At 40.5% G+C, this 19,194-nt stretch overlaps 2 protein-coding genes across 3 annotated transcripts in view; both read right to left on the bottom strand.

Annotated features, from left to right (window-relative positions):
- Positions 1-6,499: 6,499 nt before the first annotated feature.
- On the bottom strand, positions 6,500-12,736 carry rab33a (RAB33A, member RAS oncogene family). The gene is made up of 4 exons (XM_029512957.1): positions 12,320-12,736; positions 8,337-8,477; positions 6,905-6,985; positions 6,500-6,815 (listed from the first exon to the last, which is right to left on the bottom strand). The coding sequence occupies exons 1-4, from the start codon at positions 12,734-12,736 to the stop codon at positions 6,591-6,593; spliced, it is 864 nt and encodes a 287-aa protein (XP_029368817.1). The 3' UTR covers positions 6,500-6,590.
- A 3,403-nt stretch (positions 12,737-16,139) lies between these two features.
- LOC115049965 (matrix-remodeling-associated protein 5) overlaps positions 16,140-19,194 on the bottom strand; it is a 28,915-nt gene continuing 25,860 nt past the window's right edge. For both annotated transcript variants that reach the window (XM_029512637.1, XM_029512636.1), the window contains exons 16-17: positions 17,845-18,991; positions 16,140-17,479 (exon numbers count right to left, since the gene is read on the bottom strand). In XM_029512637.1, coding sequence (XP_029368497.1) covers positions 16,926-17,479; positions 17,845-18,991 — 1,701 coding nt within the window. In that variant the 3' untranslated portion in view covers positions 16,140-16,925. The remainder of the gene's footprint in view (positions 17,480-17,844; positions 18,992-19,194) is intronic.

Raw genomic sequence — 19,194 nt, forward strand, 5'->3', positions numbered from 1 at the left:
ATATGACGTAGGCAGAGGGAGCCATGTGCTAGGCTCTGCCATCATTAAACTATTCAGCAGGTAGTTATGTTCAGAGCGGCTGTGTGTTTTCAGTAGCGTTGTATTGCATTCATTTTTCATTATCATGATAAACCTTTACGTTTGTGAAGGTTGCACAAACTCCAGACTGTCAGAACAACGAATCCACAGGTTTCCCAACAGGAAAAAATCGCAGCTATCATCATGTCATTTAAACTTGAGCAGCACGGTGGCGTAGTGGTTAGCGCTGCCGCCTTGCACTACGGATGGCAGGATTCGATTCCCGGAAGTCAGTTGGTGAGGAGAGAGGGGGCTACAGCAAGGAAAAGTGGATAGTAAACAGATGGTAAAGAGGACTAGAAAAGAGACACCTTTCGATTTCCAGTGTGGGCAGCCGACCACTGGTAGGTTTATTGGGTAATTGGTTACGAGTGGGCTGGGCTGATGCACGATGCACCCCCCAGACTAGACTAGATCAGAAACACGATTGAGATTGGACCAGGAGAAAACAATGAATCACCCACTGAGATCATTTATTAACGGAGAAAAAAGGGGCAGAATTTAATATACTAGTTCATTAAATGTAAAAATATATATAATTATTTAACTAATTAATTCATTATTTCATGATGCTGTTGCTGTGCCTCATGAATTTATTTTATTTGTCAATCTCACCCCTCAAAGTTTGACCCCGGCAATCCTTCGCTAAGCCACGCCCCCCTTGGTTACTGTTGCTGCTGTTGCTAGGCTGTTTTCTGTTGTCTGAAGGAAAGTGTCCAGTCAGCATAAGTCCAGTGCCCAGAAAAGAGAATAAGAAAATAAAGGGTTAGGAAATTTTCTAAATAAATATTTTTAAAAAGGTGGTGACAGTGAAGTTTGGGCAAGAAACATAAGGTGAGAAACAGCACAGTTAGCTTGTAATGTAAGCTAATTGGCCAGCTCTAATGTTAACATCCATTAGCCTAACTTGTATTAAAGCCCGGCACAATCTGTGACAGAACCAGCTGAGTTTGGTAGCTCCATCACAAAGGAAGACAGAGAGGAGAGGGCTCCAGCTGCAGTCAGGTAACAGTGAGAGTGACACGGGAGGGTCCTTCGGAGGGGGGTTTATTTAAGTTGCTGGCCTTATTTCTGCACTTTCCAACCAATCAATTGGCCGCAAATTTAGAAAGTACTCCACTGCTGTATTCAGCTGTGAATGATGAGGAGTTGGACCGTGTTGTAAGTGATATCCACAGAAGACATCCAAACACTGGCTACAAGCTAATGTGTGGTCATCTGAATGCAAGAGGTGTGCGTGTTCCAGGTAATACGGCCACGATGTATAATGTAGAATGAGCCTATCGTTATGGAGAAATAATCCCAGATAGGATCAGTATTATACATCCTGGCTATTTTCTTACCTGGCACACGCACAGAGGTGTGCATGTTACAAAAACAATTACAATTAAGAACAATGAACGGCAATGTTAGACTAGCACAAAAGTAGCGAGTAACGAGAGCATCAATAGAAATGTAATGGAGTAAAAAGTACAATATTTGTCCTTAAAATGTAGTGAAGTGAAAGTAAAAGTATCCCCCAAAATAATACTCAAGTAAAGTACATTACTCAAGTGAATTTACTTAGTTACTGTCCCCCTGTTGATTGGCTAGTGATGTTAGTTTGTTTGAGAGGGAAAGCTGTGTTACTCTCATTTTACTGAATTCAGTTGATAGGCGAACTCAATTGACTGCTCAAACCTGACAGTATCCTGCATCAACAGGTTTGTTTTTTTAATGTTGATCTTTTTTTTTAATTGCAGTCCAACAACACTCCCCGGAGATCCGGCACGGTGCCGAAGTACTTAAAGCCCTGCGTAACACATACACACTGTCTGCTGGCCTTGAGAGGTCCATGCTCCTGCCTGCAGTGCATGTAGGCTGTCTGAAGCAAGGAGGGATTCAGACAGCAAGCATCAAATCCTGGGTGCTGAGTGAAGCCCTGCACTTGGAGCCTGGGGGTGACTTTCTCCACTAAGGCCCAGGAGGCATCTACCTCCCTGCAGCTTAAGGTCCCTCCGGCTGTGGTCATGGCCTCGCATTTCCCACACAAGCACCTATCAAACAAAACATGGATCACGAAAGTGTTTCTCTCCCGCGGCAATAGTGCAGCGCTATACCTCGTAGTGTTGACACACTTCATCAAGATCATTCATTTTGATTATTTGTACGTATCAATACTCCTGCCTGTAATAGATGACCATTAATCATTTTGCAATTTTGCAAACGATAAATCAATTAAATGAGCATAAAGTTTCAGTAAAGTCTTTACTGAATATTTACCCCATCCTCATAAAATGTGCCATTGTGAACAACAATATGATTCTCTGTGTGGTCAGAGCCTCCTTCATCCCAGAATGACTATACAAAACACATCATTCAGGAAGGACAGGGACCGTTTAAGCTTCCTTCTCACATCTGACCCAAGTGTGTGGAGTTCTTCAGTGTTTAAATCTGCCTCTGGATTAACAGTTCTATGTGTCATAATATTCGTATTGGAATATTATTTCCTTTCAGATTTCTATACTTCACAGTTTCACGGTTTGCTACTTTTGTAAAGATGAGGTGCCAAAGCATATCAGTCCCTGTCGAACATGAAAACACCCAGCCTCACCTTTCTGGAATAAATCACTAGCTCAGCTCTTTATATGACTCAAAACCCCAACATTTAAATAATCGTGTTTTCTGACATATCATCACACGTTTTAATTTCTTTTTGTATGCAACTGGTGTCACAAATTGTTAAATAACTAAGCAGGAAGATATGCCGTAATACCTGCTTTTAGTCTTTTAGTTTTTATTTAACAGCAGTTTTGGTTTTCGTTTATCTTTGTGTTTTTCTCTCTGATTGTATTGCATCGAACAACACTCATCTGAGCTCTCCACTCACAGGGGTGATCTGCTTGAGAAACACATTTTCTAGTCAAAGGCAAGGAGCAGCCACAAGCCACATGTTTGAAGAGAAGTAGAAAGAGGGGGTCAGATGAGCAGGCAGAGTCAAACTCAGCAATATATGGCAGCAGAGATTGGGAAAGAAAGTGAAAGTAGTAGAGGTCATTGAAGACCAGAGACATTGAGGTGTGAGAGAGTAATGGGGGACTTAGAAGGATCAGTTAGACAAACAGACAAAAATAGAATTAGAGGGCAGTAGAAACACAGTGACACGTAGAGGTTGAAATAAGATACAAAGCAAACAAAGAGAGCAAGTAAGCAGAAAAGCAGCTATAAGATCTGGAGTTCCTGTGCATGGGAGGAAAACAAACAGTAAACCCGTCTGTTGGGAAATAATTTAGCGGATGGACAAAGCAGACATGTTCCTGAAAACTTCATTATCTCTGCTGATGGGTTATATCAAAACAGGGAAGTTTGGCTTAGAGCGATTACACTTGTCTCCAAAGATAGGCACTCTGAGTCAAATGAAACGTCTTAGTCCCTTAGTGAGATATTACCACAATGCTGATACAGATCAGATACAATGCACTGAAACATTGTCATCTCAGATTATAGCATCACCAAAACAACTAATGCCACTTGAAAGACTTTTGTCAAATGAGTAACTTGATACTTTCACTTTTGATCTTAATTTTTCTCTGAAGGCTGGGGCAGGATGATAACATACATAGCAATGACTCGAGAGACCAAATGTCTGTGTCATTTACCCCAGACATCTTATCCCTATGAACCCATGTTAAGTTTAAACTGTCTCCAGATTTTATACTGCTGTAATGTGTTTGAGGGCAGGTCTGTAATTGACATCTGACCTCCCGACCTGGTGTTGGCCCATTTTCATTAAGTGCACCCACACATCAAAACTCATTGAAAGATACAAAGAAGTCTGAGTAAAACAGTTCTTGTATCCAAAATACTTAATATATTTAATAAATTATACATTTTTTAACATTTTGTGCTCAGAGTGAGGGTTGATAGAGCCCAACAAATTTTATTGATTTTAACTTATCGATTCATGGTTAGTCTGTTGATATGAGGCTATTTATTTATAACTAAATCCTTATTGGTTATTAAAAAGAAACAAATAGAGACGGAAACATTTTATCAAATAAAATATACATGCAGAAAACAGGAAGCCAAGCATACACGCTGTACATTTGTATTTTTAACCTTTATATCTGTGCAAAGCATACATTGCAGTTATTTTAAATGTTTGAAAAATAAAGTGGAGAAAGCTGAATGCGATATGTGATATAATTTCAAGGATGATGATAACCAATGCATTCATTAATGTATTGTACAATAAACAAAACTTTATATTAAACTGTCATTAGGTTAATCCAACAGGATTGTCTTCAAGTGAAAACCTGAAAACAAAAAATTGTTCAACTCTAACAGTTTTCTTTGTTTTGTTTTGTTTGTTTCCGTCATATGTATTTTATGCCTACAACCCTAAACACAACAAAAAATGGCTGAAATGCAGTTTTTGTACGTTCCTCCTGAAAAGTACAACTCTAGGTTGCGTGGATGGAAGTTAAAAAATTCTCTTTCAGTCATGGATCTACCTCATTTGGATAGTGAGATTGAGGAGTGCTCTTCCTCCTATTTTACAATATTGCCATTTGATTCTCTTTTATCAGCTGTTTGATTCTGCTACTTATATAAGTGCTACTTAAACTGATGAAAAACTGTGAAGTTGTTTGTAATAATGACCAACAAAACCTGATACACCCAAAAAAACAAGACTTTACTTAGAATTGTAGACCATTTTAATTGCTGTGTGCTGAAGTAATTAGGTCACCAAGCTTGGAGGGAACACTGGCCTTGAATGCTCGCTGATCTTTTTTAACATCTGGAATATAAATATATATTAATAGCAGTGCTCAAAACTAGGCTGGAATTGTAATTTAGGTTAAGATATGGAAAGTGTGTTGCTTTACCGTATTCACAGCATCACACTCAGGCTTGGGGATTGATGCTTTATTATACAAACACTCCGTAGCTCCAACTCAAAGTTGTGCAGTGTATTCTTCCACCCACAACCCCACTGGGACTAGCCTCCTCTAAAACATGTTGCAACTATGTGTACAGTGAATAATCAAAATGGCTTTTTACAGTGTTTAGACATTGTTTTCATGCAGCCTGCATCATTCTTGGCTTGGATACTCCTGGCCTCCTCTTTACAGAGTAGTCCACTCATCCTATCCTGGCTCAGGCTGCGTAGCAGTGTAAAGATCTTCATTATCTATAAAGGGATCACAGTTTATCATTTTTTCCCCCTCTTTGAACCTGGAGGCAGTGATAGTAATGTAGAAAGCACACCATTGAAGACAAAAGGCCTTTACCTTGAAAATGTTTATTACAGAATGTGGGATTGCTGCGACCAAGCAGACTGGCAGAGAACCAACTGCCTATCTCAAAGTCACACACAGCAAAAACTGGATCTTTCTGCATTTGCACACAAAGGGAAAGCTGGATAAATCGCTCTGCCACAGGGAAAACATGGAGAGGATATGTTTATAATAGGATTAGTGGCAAAAGAGAAGCCTTGCCACGATGACCTCTCTTAGTAAGAAACTCCTTCATCCCACAGAAGAGAAAGAGGATCTTGAAGCCTCTAAATCAATATGGGACATGCTGCCTGACAACCTTTGAATAGGGCATTTTCAGGAGACCTTGCTCTCAAGGTCTTACTGGAAGTTCTTTGAACTCCCCTATGTAGCCTCACAGTTCCCATATATTTGTGACCTCACAGTGATTTTAAGTTTACCCTTATATTTTGTGGAATGTAAATACCAAATACGATACAATGCTGTGACCAAAAGAGTCTCATTTTCCCAAGTAGTCCACTCAGGATCTTGTCAGAGTGTTTGCTTTGTAGAAACCAAGATTCATCTTGTGTTGTTAAAAGACTTAGTAAGACAAAAACCTCTATGCTCTAGGCAGGTTCATTAGAATTAAGACTTGGGCAGCTTTTAAAGGCAGTAGAAAAAGACAGGGACATGCTTTTGAGAGAGAATGTGGCTAAAAATAAACATGGGTGATAGAGCAAAATATATGGCTACAATATATGAGTTGTTATATGGTATGTCAGACTGTTGGCGGTGATAAACAGTGCCAGGGCTGGTTTTTCTCCACAAAATGACTCGTGTTGATGGTGCTATGTTGATCTGTGCACTGGGCCCACATAAAGTACATTTACTGGGATTGTGTGTCTGTATTTGAGAAATGTAAGAATTTCTTCACTGTAAAAGGCAACATTGTCTAATTTCTGAATTGTTAATATAGTGTGGCACTCACCACATACTCTTCTCATTTCCAAGAGCACAAATATTCATGATTTTTCAGTCTTACACAAGCTTGAACCTGTCACTGTTCTTTCTCCTTAAAAAAAAAAAAAAAAAAAAAACATTCCTTAATATCAATCTAACCCACTCCAACTCCACCGTCATCCTAAACTAGAAACGTTGCACTTAATTTAAAAGACTTTCGTATCAGCCTCGCTCTCCCATCATCCCTCTCCTCCTCTTCCTTGCCATGTACAGTTATTCTTCCCTCTTCACTTCCAATTTGCCTCTCACTCCTCAACAAGGACAATTACTCTTTGTTTCAGTCTGTTGTGTGAGGCGCACTCTCCCGTCCTCTCTCTCCACATCTCTGTAGAGCAGGGATTTCTGGGCCTTCAGACGGCAGGCCAGGGACATGAAGATGGAGTCAACATTCTGACTCTCCCGAGGGTCTTTGGCCGATGTCTCAAACAGCAGCATATTGTGGGCGTCAGCAAACTTCAAGGCCATATTGGAAGGAACCTGAGAAAGTACCAGTGTTTGCTTGTTCACCTTAATCAAATTTAGGAACGTACATTTTGTATTACATTAGGTTCTGTTTTTGCACTGACCTGTATTTGGTCCACAAGGTCACATTTGTTTCCCACCAGAACTCGAGGTACTGACGCTGAGACCCGATGGCCATTACACTCCTTGAACAGAGCAGAATGTAGCTTTATGAACTATTGCTGTTTCTATGATACTCTTAAAGACCATAAATACGAACAACACAGAGGGAAAACAAACAGCAAAAATTAGGCTCTTAGCTGTAATGAAGAGGAAATTGTGACACCTGTAATATGTTACACTTGGCCTACACTAATGCTGTGTGAACCAGCTGGTGGCAGAATGGCTGCAGGGTTCCCGTTTGCCTGTTTGGGCTTTTGCATATCAAGAAATAAGCTTCTTCCCTCACCAAAAAAAAAAAAAAAAAAAAGAGGAAACAAGCTACCTGTGCAGAGCTGATAAACACCTGAAATTTATCTGTGGAAAGATTTTTGATTGCATACAACATGAAAGATATTAATGGATGCGTTCTCCCTTTTCAACATATGAAATGTTCGTCCTTGCTGTAAATTCTTTGAAATGATGATGGTTGAAAACTACCATCAGCAGAACTGATCACTGCAAGGTCTATTAGTGTTTTAGCAGCCATGAAGTCCACAACATCCACTGCTGTTATCACTAAAACTAAGCACATGGGTTTAACGCTGGCCAGTGCTACCACTTCAACTACCAATTACTAATCATGTGGTAGACTAATAGCATTTTACACTTTTCTTACTATTGTTGATTATAATTGTAGCTATTAATTACATACTATGCTAATGGTAGTAATCATTTCAAAACATTAAGTCACAGTGCCGGTGAAGTAGTAATACTTGAATAAGTTGTCATTTTAGTAGTACTCAGTGGTAGCATTATAATTCATATTTAGGTTTAATTTACAGATTTTGGACTTTTGTCCGCACACAAACTATTTTTGCTTTGACCTTTTACACAACGCTTCCTAGGGTGTCGGCGTTCAGAACATCACTCTTCTGAGTTTTTGGCTTTTGAATTCTAAGCGTGCACCTTTATCTCCTTTGTTTACACGAGGTGATAGTGTGCAATCGGTCAACACAGCATGACTTTGCACTTTCATGTGAATGGAGGGTTTGTCTGGAAGAAACCAAATTAAATCATGTGATGCCAGTATTGCATTATTCAATTTTATACCAGTCCATTAATTTGAATGAGAGTTTTTATTTATTAATTTATTTTAAGGATGAAATGCCAATTTCAGTAAAAGCTACTGGACACCTCTGAGCGAGTTGAGGCTTTTTTTGATTTTTGTAGCTTTCATAAAAGCAAAGCATGCTTAATGGTAGAAATATTCCACATTAAAGGCATATAAACTATATACTGGAGAAACAGTGATCATGCTCATAGTGCTCAATCTTTCAGAAACTAGCAATAGTATTTACATGGGCTGTTTTTTGGTGTCTTGAGCCAGCTACTGACCTCTATCCATGTCTGTAGGTTGCGGAAAGACGTCATTTTGGTGACGTCATACACAAAGACCACTGCATGGACATTGCGGTAGTAGTGCTCCACCATGGATTTACGAAAGCGCTCCTGGCCCGCTGTGTCCCATACCTGCACCTGTGGAAATACACAAACTAAGTCAAGAGAAAGACATCCAACAGATAACCACAATAGAGATTGGACTGATGTATCCCAAAACAACACGGTTCCTAAACTCCACTGTCAGAAACCATGGGAGCCTGTTCATTGGGAGACTGCTCCTTCCCAAAAGCAGGACTAACAGACCGAGACTGAATTTCCTTTGTCCCACAAGCCTTTCGGCTGTACAACTCATCTGGAAGGGGGGAGTTACGGGGGGGGAATGGGGTGATGTAGCAGAGCACCTTCGGAGCCCCTGCATTGTGCAATAATGACAAACTCAGCTTGTTAGATGTTTGCAGAATATTTGAGCACAGCTATATTTGCACTGTGGTTGCTTACAGCTCTTGGCTTATTTATTCTTGCTTGTTTATTTTGATTGGATTGTGTTATGGATTTTGTGTGTGATTTTCTTCACTTGCTGCTGGTATTTTAAGTCTGAGGGAACCTCCCAAAAAGGATTAATAAAGTTGTCTGTCTTTCTTAGTTTTTGCAACTCTAAATTAATACAGACAATCATTTCCTAACAGACAACTGTTAGATTAAGTGTTAGTGGACATAAACATGAGACTGTATTAAATCATCATAAAAAAAAAAAAAAAAATGTGCGTGTATCCATAGTTAGAGTGGACAAAGCCTATAAAAGCCCCACAAGAACAAATATTTGGCAGTGTAATCAGATATTCCTTGGTACATATGATCTCAGGGGACCACCGCTCTATAGCACGGTGGGATTTTCTGCTTAATCATCAACACTTTATCATTATCACTGCCACTTTATATTTTTTTTTAGTATTGTACTCCTTGTATTTTTTTTTCCCATACCTGCGGTCGCTGCTGTAACAATGAATTTCCCATATGTGGGATAAATAAAGTACTCTAAATCTAAAAAGAGCCGGGCTGGTCTACTCTGTGCTGTACAAACTAAACGACGGACAGGGTATTCCACTATTAGAGAAGTGACACAAATCTAAGTAAAAGCACCATGTTTGGAGATATTACCACAGTAGGCTGGCTAGCCAGGTTTATAAACATTCACTGCCCACAAAGATTTGAAGAAGATGGCATTCCCGTCAGGTCAAACAACTCAAGCTAATTAATGCAGCTAAATATACTGGTGTTTGAATTCAGCCCAGTGTCATTCAGTTGGTGGTAGTAAACTGTCAGACTTATCTTCAGTGCATATGGGGAGCATATGGAGCTTCTCACATAACAGACTAAAATTTATATATACACACTCAGGCCAGCACAGCATATGCCCAAAAGTCAGTTTTCTAGATGTTTCTTGGAGCTGTGTAATCAGTAGCACTTTGAACATCAACATGGATGTCTCCCAACATTCAGCCCAGGCTCGCAGTGTAAAAGGTCCAGTAAATGATCTGCTTTTAGCATCTGAAAGGATGAGCAGGGCCATTTTAACATCATAGCATGAATGCTGCATTAGTGCTGCTCTTAACACCAAAGCTCAGTCTTTGTTGAACACCACAAAAGCATCGAACAACAAAACCCACCCAGTTTGAAAACGTGCTTTTCAAAACAAAGTGAAACGCTTTGAAATAAAATACAAAACCAATCCACAATCATTTTTAAATGGCATTTTGATAGCCTACGTGTGCAAGTCACACAAACTTGAGAAGTATTAGTATTTATTTCACACCTTCTTCTCCATATCTATACTTAGGCCTCTATTTATAGTGCGTTGCAGCTTATACCATTTGGTTTTGCCAGTCTGTGGGCTGTTTATTCACCTGCCAGAGGAGCAGAGAAAAGCGCAAACCCACTTAAATCCTTCCCAACTTACTCAGTGAATTTTATTATACGATAATCCCGTTACACTAACCACATACACGGTGAGTGAAATTTTGACCTGTGCTGCCATGACATTTATTTTCTTACAACCACCACTGCAGAGAAGGAGCAATGAGAGACCTTTTGCAAAGGAAATTTTACACACACAAAAAAAACCATGAATATACGAATACACAAAATTCAAGCTTTCTTTACTTCATCTGAAAACCTAGTCTGCTTGTAAATGTTCATGTCTCTTCAGTCATCTGTGTTGATATAAGCTATGAAACCTAACACAAAATAAAATAGATCCTTTATTCAAAAGCTTAATTTGAAAGGATGTACTTCAGAAACAAAAATGCTGCATTTCAAATTATACAAGATGGGTATTAAATTTGCCAGATTGTGCAGTAACACTACAATGTAAATATAATATATATGTCAGGAGAGATGTCTCTTTCTCCTTACCATAGTAAAGGTCTCCAAGTCCGGCCCTGGAGAGCTACTGTCCTGCATGTTTGAGATGGTTCCTGCTCCAACACACCTGATTCAAATGAGTGACTCCTGATCAGGCCTCAGCAGAGCTTGATGAAGAGCTGATCATTTGAATCAGGTATGTTGGAGCAGGAACCATCTAAAACAGGCAGGACAGTAGCTCTCCAGGGCCGGAGCTGGAGACCTTTGGTCTAGATTGTCACTTGCAGCCCTACAGATGCGAAAAGTTTTTCGGGATCATTATAATTAAAAGTTCTTTGTGGTTGTGGTTGCTTGATGTGATGATTTCATACATACTTTTGTGTGCGGGTGGATATTGTGCCCTGGTAAAGACAACAGAATAAGTTGTGCGGGTCATCCTCTGGGCACCAGTAACATCCACGGCAGCAGTTACAGCTATTTGACCAGAAGTTATGAAAATGTTTTGATTGAACGAATGACTGGTCAGACACACCAACAACAAGCAAGAAGACGAGGTTGCAGCTGCAGAAGAAACATTAATGACTTCATGTGTCGTGATAACTTTTTTACTCCGTGCCACATTTTGAAGATCTCTAACATTAAAATTGCCTCTCCAGGACTGACGGCAGCGATGGAGCCTGATGCTAAGAGGGAGGGAAAGAGTTCATTTCACATATTGTACGATCGTACCGTATGTGACCAGTGTTTCGAATAGAATGTCAGCGAGAGGTGGGACATTTGTGTGAGTGTGCGTTTGTGAGTCAGCATTGGGGGCATCTGGAGGTTGCAGACAAGCTGCTCCACTGAGGCAGATATTAGGGTGTATGTGTGTCTGTTTGTATAACCTGTGGTTAGGGGTCAGAAAGCTGTGTACATTACACAACAGAGTGAGACATGTCAGCAAAGGCTAATATTTAATCATCGATCCTCAAGGGGAATGGATGGAGATGTTAGTATTTATAAGCAGCACTTAAATGTCGATCAGCATGATTTGTCCTGATATTTTAAATTAGCCTGTTATTATATTGCGAGACTTACATCTTGTTACATCTGCCTACATTTCTAATGATGGTTGGTTTCACTAGGTGAAGCTTTGTTGTGGCTGAGCTGAAGCACACTCGTAGAGACGTTATTTACGTTGGTGCTGAAGCTGGACGTGTCCATCAAGAAATTGCATGTAACTACAGATATTTACTGTCTCAGCAGTCGAAGTCAGTTGCTCTCGTGGTTTAAAGCAGCAGCCACGTCAGTTTGTGGAATTGCTCTCAGAAGATTGAGTTGACAGAATTAGCAGAGCTTCTATGAACGCAAAGAAATAATAAAATGGTTTTTCAACTAGACAAATGAGATCAGTGTCACACTGGAGGCAGACGTCATTACTACCTCTCTTCGGACTGACTGTGCACAGGGACAGACAAAGCAAATGATTGAATTTCCTTTGCATGTGTCCACAGTCCATTTGAAATGGTGACTGTTAAATGTGTCGTTGTTTCAGTGTGGGGTGAGGGTTAGGCCCCTGTGTGATCCAGAGGCTGAGGAAACACCACATCAGCATCCAGCCCCCGTCCTGCTTTTACCTTGATGGTCTCCCCTTCGATCTCCACCGCCTTCTCCCTGAAATCCACCCCGATGGTGGCTTCGGTCTTATCGGGGAAGCTGCCCCCGGTGAAACGGAAGGTGAGGCAGGTCTTCCCCACGTTGGAGTCCCCGATGACGATGATCTTAAAGATCCGCGTCTGGATGCTCAGTTCCAGGGAGGAGGTGCTCAGCTCCACCGATGATGTGAGGCTGGGGGCGGCGTCGATGCTGCTGCTGGCTCGGCTCCGGCCGGCTCTGTGGAAATCCATGGAGGATGTCAGGATGGTGACATTGTCGTCCGCTCGGTTTCTTTGTCCGATTCCTCGCCCGCCTCCTCCACCTCCTCCTCCTCCTCCTCCTCCTGATCCGCCGCCGCTCGGAGCTCGGGTCTCCTCCTCCGGAGAATCGTTGGTCATTATGCCGGAGGAGGCGATGCGCAAGTCGGTGTGCGTGTTTTAGGAGGTGAGGGGGAGGACGGATGGATGGATGAGTGATGGGAGGAGAGAGGAGGAGGAGGAAGGAGGAGACCAGAGCAGCAACAATAGCAGCGATGCTCGTTTTCAGCAGCTGACTGTGGCCTTAAAGGGAGAAGCATCACAAAAGACAGGGAAAGCGAAATTTATGTTCCTTTTTTTTTATACAGAGATGCCAAGTAAAGGAAGAAAACACCCCTACTATATCCCGACTAGTCATGTTAATGAAACCAGGTAAAGCCTTTAGAAATAAATAAAATATGACCTGACATATCAGAAGATCAAAATCTAATATTAACCCACCACAAACTGATCCGTGACTCATCATGCAGACACACCAACCTCTATTAAACATTATAGAAAGGGGGACCTAACATGAAGAGCTGCTAAGTGCAACAAGGTCAGTGGAGTCCAGGTTTCTTCAGCCCACTCAAGTACAGCTCTGCTGAGGGTTAGGGTTTCAAAAACGGTGATGTTGAATAAGTACAAAGAAAGTCACTATGGATTTTACTGTATGTGAATAAAAGTAACTAACATTAAAAATGAATGCTGGTTTCGCCTACCTGAGGAGATACATTGTGACCCCTCAGATTTATTTGTTGTAAATGCACGATTTGTATTGAAGTCACAGCTCTCTCTCTCTTATTGCCAGTGGTTCTTCACTGATTCCTCTGAAACCTTTACAATAATAGGCTAACAAGATTTTTTATTTTTTATTTTATTTATTTCAGACAATATTCTAAAAGCAAGAAATGCTGATTTGAGCTCGTGATGCAGTTCCAATACTGATAACAAACACAATGTGGTTGTATCTATCAGTCAAACATTTCCTCACAGGTTTTGAGGAACAGAGAAAGAAAGTGAAACAGATTTTCTCACACTACCACGTCATGTGATCTGACCACTTGATCACATCGTCGCATTCCATAAGCCAACATGGCCGTAATGCAGAGGATTGTGGATTGTTGCCAGATTCCACGTGTGATTAGTTTCTTTTTTTTTTTTTCAAAGAAAAGAATACAGGACATCATATTTCAAATTAATTTTACGTTACATACTTTTCAATGACATATGTAACACTTTTCCCCACCCTCTAAAATTATGGCTACATGATTGACTATTGTGCATCCTGTGTTTTCGTTTCCTCCAGGCAGCCATGTTTTGATGTAAAATGAATCCCAGCTTGTCCGCCTGTCTGACAGAGCGAGCTGATGAGGGTAAGCAGAGGGGAACAGACCAAACACAGACACTCTCAAACATCTTCTGTTTTTGAGCAGATATAAAAATAAATATCAAACTTAGCAACAGCTGAAACTGGACACAATTCCCAGAGGCCCATCATACCATTAAACTACTTTAATGGTTTGCAGTGTAACAAGTAAAAACTCCTTTTTATTTTGAAGTTTTGCTTGTTATAACGCAGCCATGTCAGCTGCGGAAGGCTTTCAGTTGTGGTTAAAGCTGCTTCAGCAAGGAGACTGTTGCAAGAGGAACTTGGTGAAGTTTGCCAAAACATGACAGTAAGTGTGAGTTTTTCATTAGAAATTTAAATACAAGCAAATGGATGAAGTGAAAAATTGAATAATGAGTTACTGGGATAAAAACAGCAAAAAGTCATCTCTGACTAAATGTCTACAGTTATTTTTGACTTTACATCTAAAAGCTAAATGCTAATATTATTTTCCCAGCATGGATCTGGTGGTGATGATAGCAGTGCGCACAGTTCCTCTTTGTTGTTCCATGTTACAGTAGCTGGTCAGTGCGTTAACATTTGCTAACTAACATTAAACACTGAGACTGGCAGTAATGTCATTGAATTTGTTTAAAAAGACATTTCCAATTGTCCCAAAGACCACCTGATCGAAGAGACAGTGGGAGTTCTACTACACTCATGAAGTTTCATCCATCGGGGACCGTGAATAGCTTCAAAAAATATATTGAGAATTCATCATTTTATTTCATCTCAGTCTGGACCAGAAAAAGGAAATTAGAGAAAGCAACGTTGCCAGTGTGGATAAAAATAATGCAATGAAAGCAGCAACATCACAGCTTCATTTCTTCCAGCTTCCCTCACAGTCTCAATATTGATGTATTCATCCCTGAAATCGGTCTTCCAGGATCTTTCTCAGATTTATTTATATAGCGCCAAATCATAACAAAGTTACATCAAGGCACTTTATATATAGAGCAGGTCGAGACCAAACTCTTTATAAAATCTTGTTGACAATTAGCTTCCTCTCCTTCACCAGTGCAGATTCCAACATGTTCGTTTAGTATTTCAGGACATCAAGCAGCTGCTTTATAAGCTGTTTGGAAGTGTGAAAAGAAATCCCTTATACTTACTGTATGAAACGTAGCCGTACAAGATGCTGCCAGGTGTTTGAGCCGCTGTGCTTCCACTTTGACTGGCAACGACCAAAACAACACAACACAAACTGTACACACACATGCAGAATATACATGCATCCACACTCCTTGTCTGTTGATATCACACTAAAATACAGACAGAAAAGCCAACACTTGTCCTGTCTTCCCTCTCGAGTCAATGTCTTTCCTGCACACAAACACACACGCACACGCACGTGCACACACCCACTGTGTAGAACAATCCTCCATACACACAATTTATTCCTCACAGACATACACACTCTCTTTCTCAAAGAGACATACATAATCTCTTTCTCACACACACGTACAACAAACACACACACACACACACTGTGTGGAACAATCCCAATGCTTGTGTCTGACAAAGCTCCCTTCTTCCTCAGTAAAAGACTGTTTGTCTAGAAATGAAACTCGGTGGGACATTCACATTCTAGTGAACACAAACCAACAGTGATATATAGCATACTTACACTACACAGATTTGACAGACAGACAAAATAAAATCCTGAGTTTACATTTCCATATGTGGTTGTTTTCGATTTAGTGCCGTCACAATATAATTTTTTTTTTTAATTGAATGATACAAGTAATAAAAAAATAACAGTCACCCAAATTCAGTTTTGTCTCTTTTTTTGGTCATTGAATTTGACTCAAACAAGTTCAGCTATGAAGCTCTGATGGCTCCCACCAGTTTGGCCTCTCCCGCTCTACCTCAAAGGTCAGCACTTGTCAAGTCAAGTTTGTGAAAAGCCAAAGTTCATCAGCTGATCAATGTTGGCAAGTCTACTACAGATCTAAGTAATGATGATCACAGAGTCCTTGAGAAGTAGATTTGTCCTGGAAATTTCAACTCTTTATACATTGGTGTGATCTGGCCTTTACACCTCAGCTCAGAGAAACATAACGTAAAAGTTGTGTTTACCATAAAGCAGCAGTTTAAAAAAAATAGTGACACATACAATATATGAATATTGTATTTTTTTTTTTTTACTCATAAATTACACACTTACATGAAGATGAATAAATGACATCGATACCTACAGTAATTCATTTGCTGATATACTGTGCGCTGTAGAAGAAATGGGGGGAGGGGGGTTGTCTGTACCCTCAAAGAAAAACAATCACTCAGTAAAAGTTCATAAAATATGGTACGTAAGCATTTGAGTAGAATAGTTTACAGTTATGATACTCATTACTGTCTGTCTACGAAATTTTGAATGCCTGGGTAAGCTGTTTGCCATAAATGCAGCAGGAAACATCTCTGATAGGTTTTCTACTTGGCATTTTATACATTGTTATTATTCCAGAACAGCCAATAATATGCATATAAGGAGTACGTATCGTATTGAGATACATCAATACCAAGACAGAAGCATCTGAAGTTCTTTCACCCGAGCAGCAACGCTTGCAATGTCACATCCATGTAAAATGAGTGAAGTCAAAATTTTACTAAATATAAGGCTGTGTGGGCAATTGTGGCGTAAGACCAAAAAAAAAAAAAGCAAAGCTCTGAGAAGAAAGGCTTTTTGTGAGTGAAATTGCCCTTTAAGATTTAAAGCACAGAATTTTAAGACTTTTTCAATATTGAGAAAAAGCCCGTGAATGTTGAATATCAACTGTCAAATCAATGGTTGAAGCTTCACTGTTCTCAAACTACCCGAACTGTGGCAGCCTCGAGTGTGCCTTCGGAGCATCTTCATCATGAATCCTCATCCAGTCTTAACGAGAAAGCTGCAACAGTCACTTACACCACCTGTAGGTATGTAGATTTGAAGTCTGTTCCAAGTGCATTTTTTGCGTTGCATTTGTAAATGCCAGAGTTCATGAGCACCGGATTCTGTATGACCAGGCTGCCTTCTTCTGTCATGTGGATCCCTCCCTGCACTGTGAACCGGTTATGTGGAACCAGTGTTGTGCGTCCAGGCAATGTCCATGAAATATCAGGCTTGGGAATACCAGTGGCAACGCAGTTTAATGTCACCGGTGAGCCCCGGTTTACTCTTGTGATTGAGTGCAATGGGCTGGTAATGCGTGGTGGGAAAACCATCACTGCAACTGGGTAGGATAGCGCTGACGAGCCAAAAGAGTTGAAGGCTTTACAGATGTATGTTCCTTTGTCAAAGGTGGCCACCTGCCTGAGTTGGAGGGTCCCGTTGACAAGAAAAGACACTCGGCCAACGGTTTGAGGTTTGTCTAAAACAAGGCCATTGGGTAGAGTCCAAGTGATCGATGCCTGTGGCCAGCCATCAACCGTACAGGGCAAGTTGAGATTGAGGCCATAAGTGATCTTTATCCCACCTAGAAAGTAAAATATTAAGCTTGAGTGAATTTCATGTAAAAATTACATTGTATAACGCATTTTACAGCACACTTAATACCCCATTAATTTCATATGGTACTTTTAGTTTTTTTCTCAGCTGTAGAATAAAAAAATCCCTAACAAGGTTTCTCTTAACATGTAGGACAGGAATTTGTGATGGATATGATCGGGTTTATTACCATCATTATTGTGTGTTTAAAAAAAAAGATACCAGACATCACAGGTTTATCAGACATTTATTTGAACTGGTGCCAATGTATGTTTAAAAATGTCCTTGGTGGATTTAGTGGTCCAATTAGGTACATTTCTACTTCATTCCTTTGCTTGAGATGAAAAAACATACCTGTAGATCCTCTGATCACTGGCTTTCTTCCTGCCTCCAGCGCATAACGTTTTTCTGCTTGTCCTGCCACATTCTTTGCCAGACACCGATACACCCCTTTATCAGTTGCAACTGGTTGAGAGATGCGTAGAGTCCCATTGCCCAAATGATGGGTGAAGCGGTGGAATCTAGTGCCGGGGATTAACATCGTCCCATTGGGTAGCACCCATGCAAACTCCGGATTTGGCTTTCCACGAGCAGGACATTCCAGAGTCAGTTCCCCACCATCTTGCTTTATTGCTAGGATTTCAATATTGGGAAAAGCAAAGCTAGGTTTCTCGGCAAGTGATGCCACATCTAATTGAACCAAGAGCGAGGCTTCTCCCAGATGGTTTTTAGCAAGGCACACGTACCTCCCTTCATCTGTTTTCCTCACCCCTCTGATTTCCAAGCTCCCGTTTTGGTGGACTTGGAAGCGACCACCAAGATAGGGCGCTGAGAGTGAGTGGCCATAAGGAGTAACCCACCAGACCCTTGGTTCGGGTTTTCCTTCTGCTCTGCAATCCAGAAGCACAGCTTGGTAGGAAACCCCCCAGACTTTCCCAGTACTCTTCCCTTTCATGCCATTGATAAAAGGCTCCTCGGGTTCAACTTCAAGTTTCATGTTTTTAACATCATCTCCAGCGGAGTTTCGTGCCACACATGTATATTTCCCTTCATCAGCTAGTCTTACTTTTTTTACCACTAATGTCCCATCATCCATAATCTGAAATCTCTCTGATGACATTGGTATCACATCACTTCGAGGTGAAATCCACGTGATTCTTGGTATAGGCTCCCCTGTTGCTTGACAACTTAATGTAGCAGATTCTCCAAACTTTACTCTCATCAAAAATTGTGATTTCAATTTGATCTTTGGAGCATTTGGTCCAACTTTGACACTGACCTTTCTTTCATCTTTGCCTAGTTTGTTCTTGGCATAGCAAGTGTAGTCGCCTTCATCTTTTTTGCCCATCTGCTGGAGGAGTAAAGTTCCATTGCCAAAGATAATGTAGCGGCGGTTGCGAATGCCGCTGTCATCTGACTGAAGGCCGTTGTTGATCAAAGTTCCATCTGGAAGACTCCAGAAAACCTCTGGATCAGGTAGGCCTGTTGCAACACAGTCAACCTAAAAGGAAGTTGTGAAAAAATAAAATACTCTCATTTCACAATTATTATTGGTTAGTGGCTTTTTAAAAATTATTACTATTGTTAACAAGCCGATTTTAAAAGGATGAGAAAATGATGCTTTGCATTAAATATAAAAACCCTGATAAAACCCTGAGTAAACAACCTCACCAGCACCAACTGCTAGGTTTTCTGGTTGTGTGA

This window comes from Echeneis naucrates, chromosome 10 (assembly GCF_900963305.1).
Source record: "Echeneis naucrates chromosome 10, fEcheNa1.1, whole genome shotgun sequence".
NCBI lineage: Eukaryota > Metazoa > Chordata > Actinopteri > Carangiformes > Echeneidae > Echeneis > Echeneis naucrates.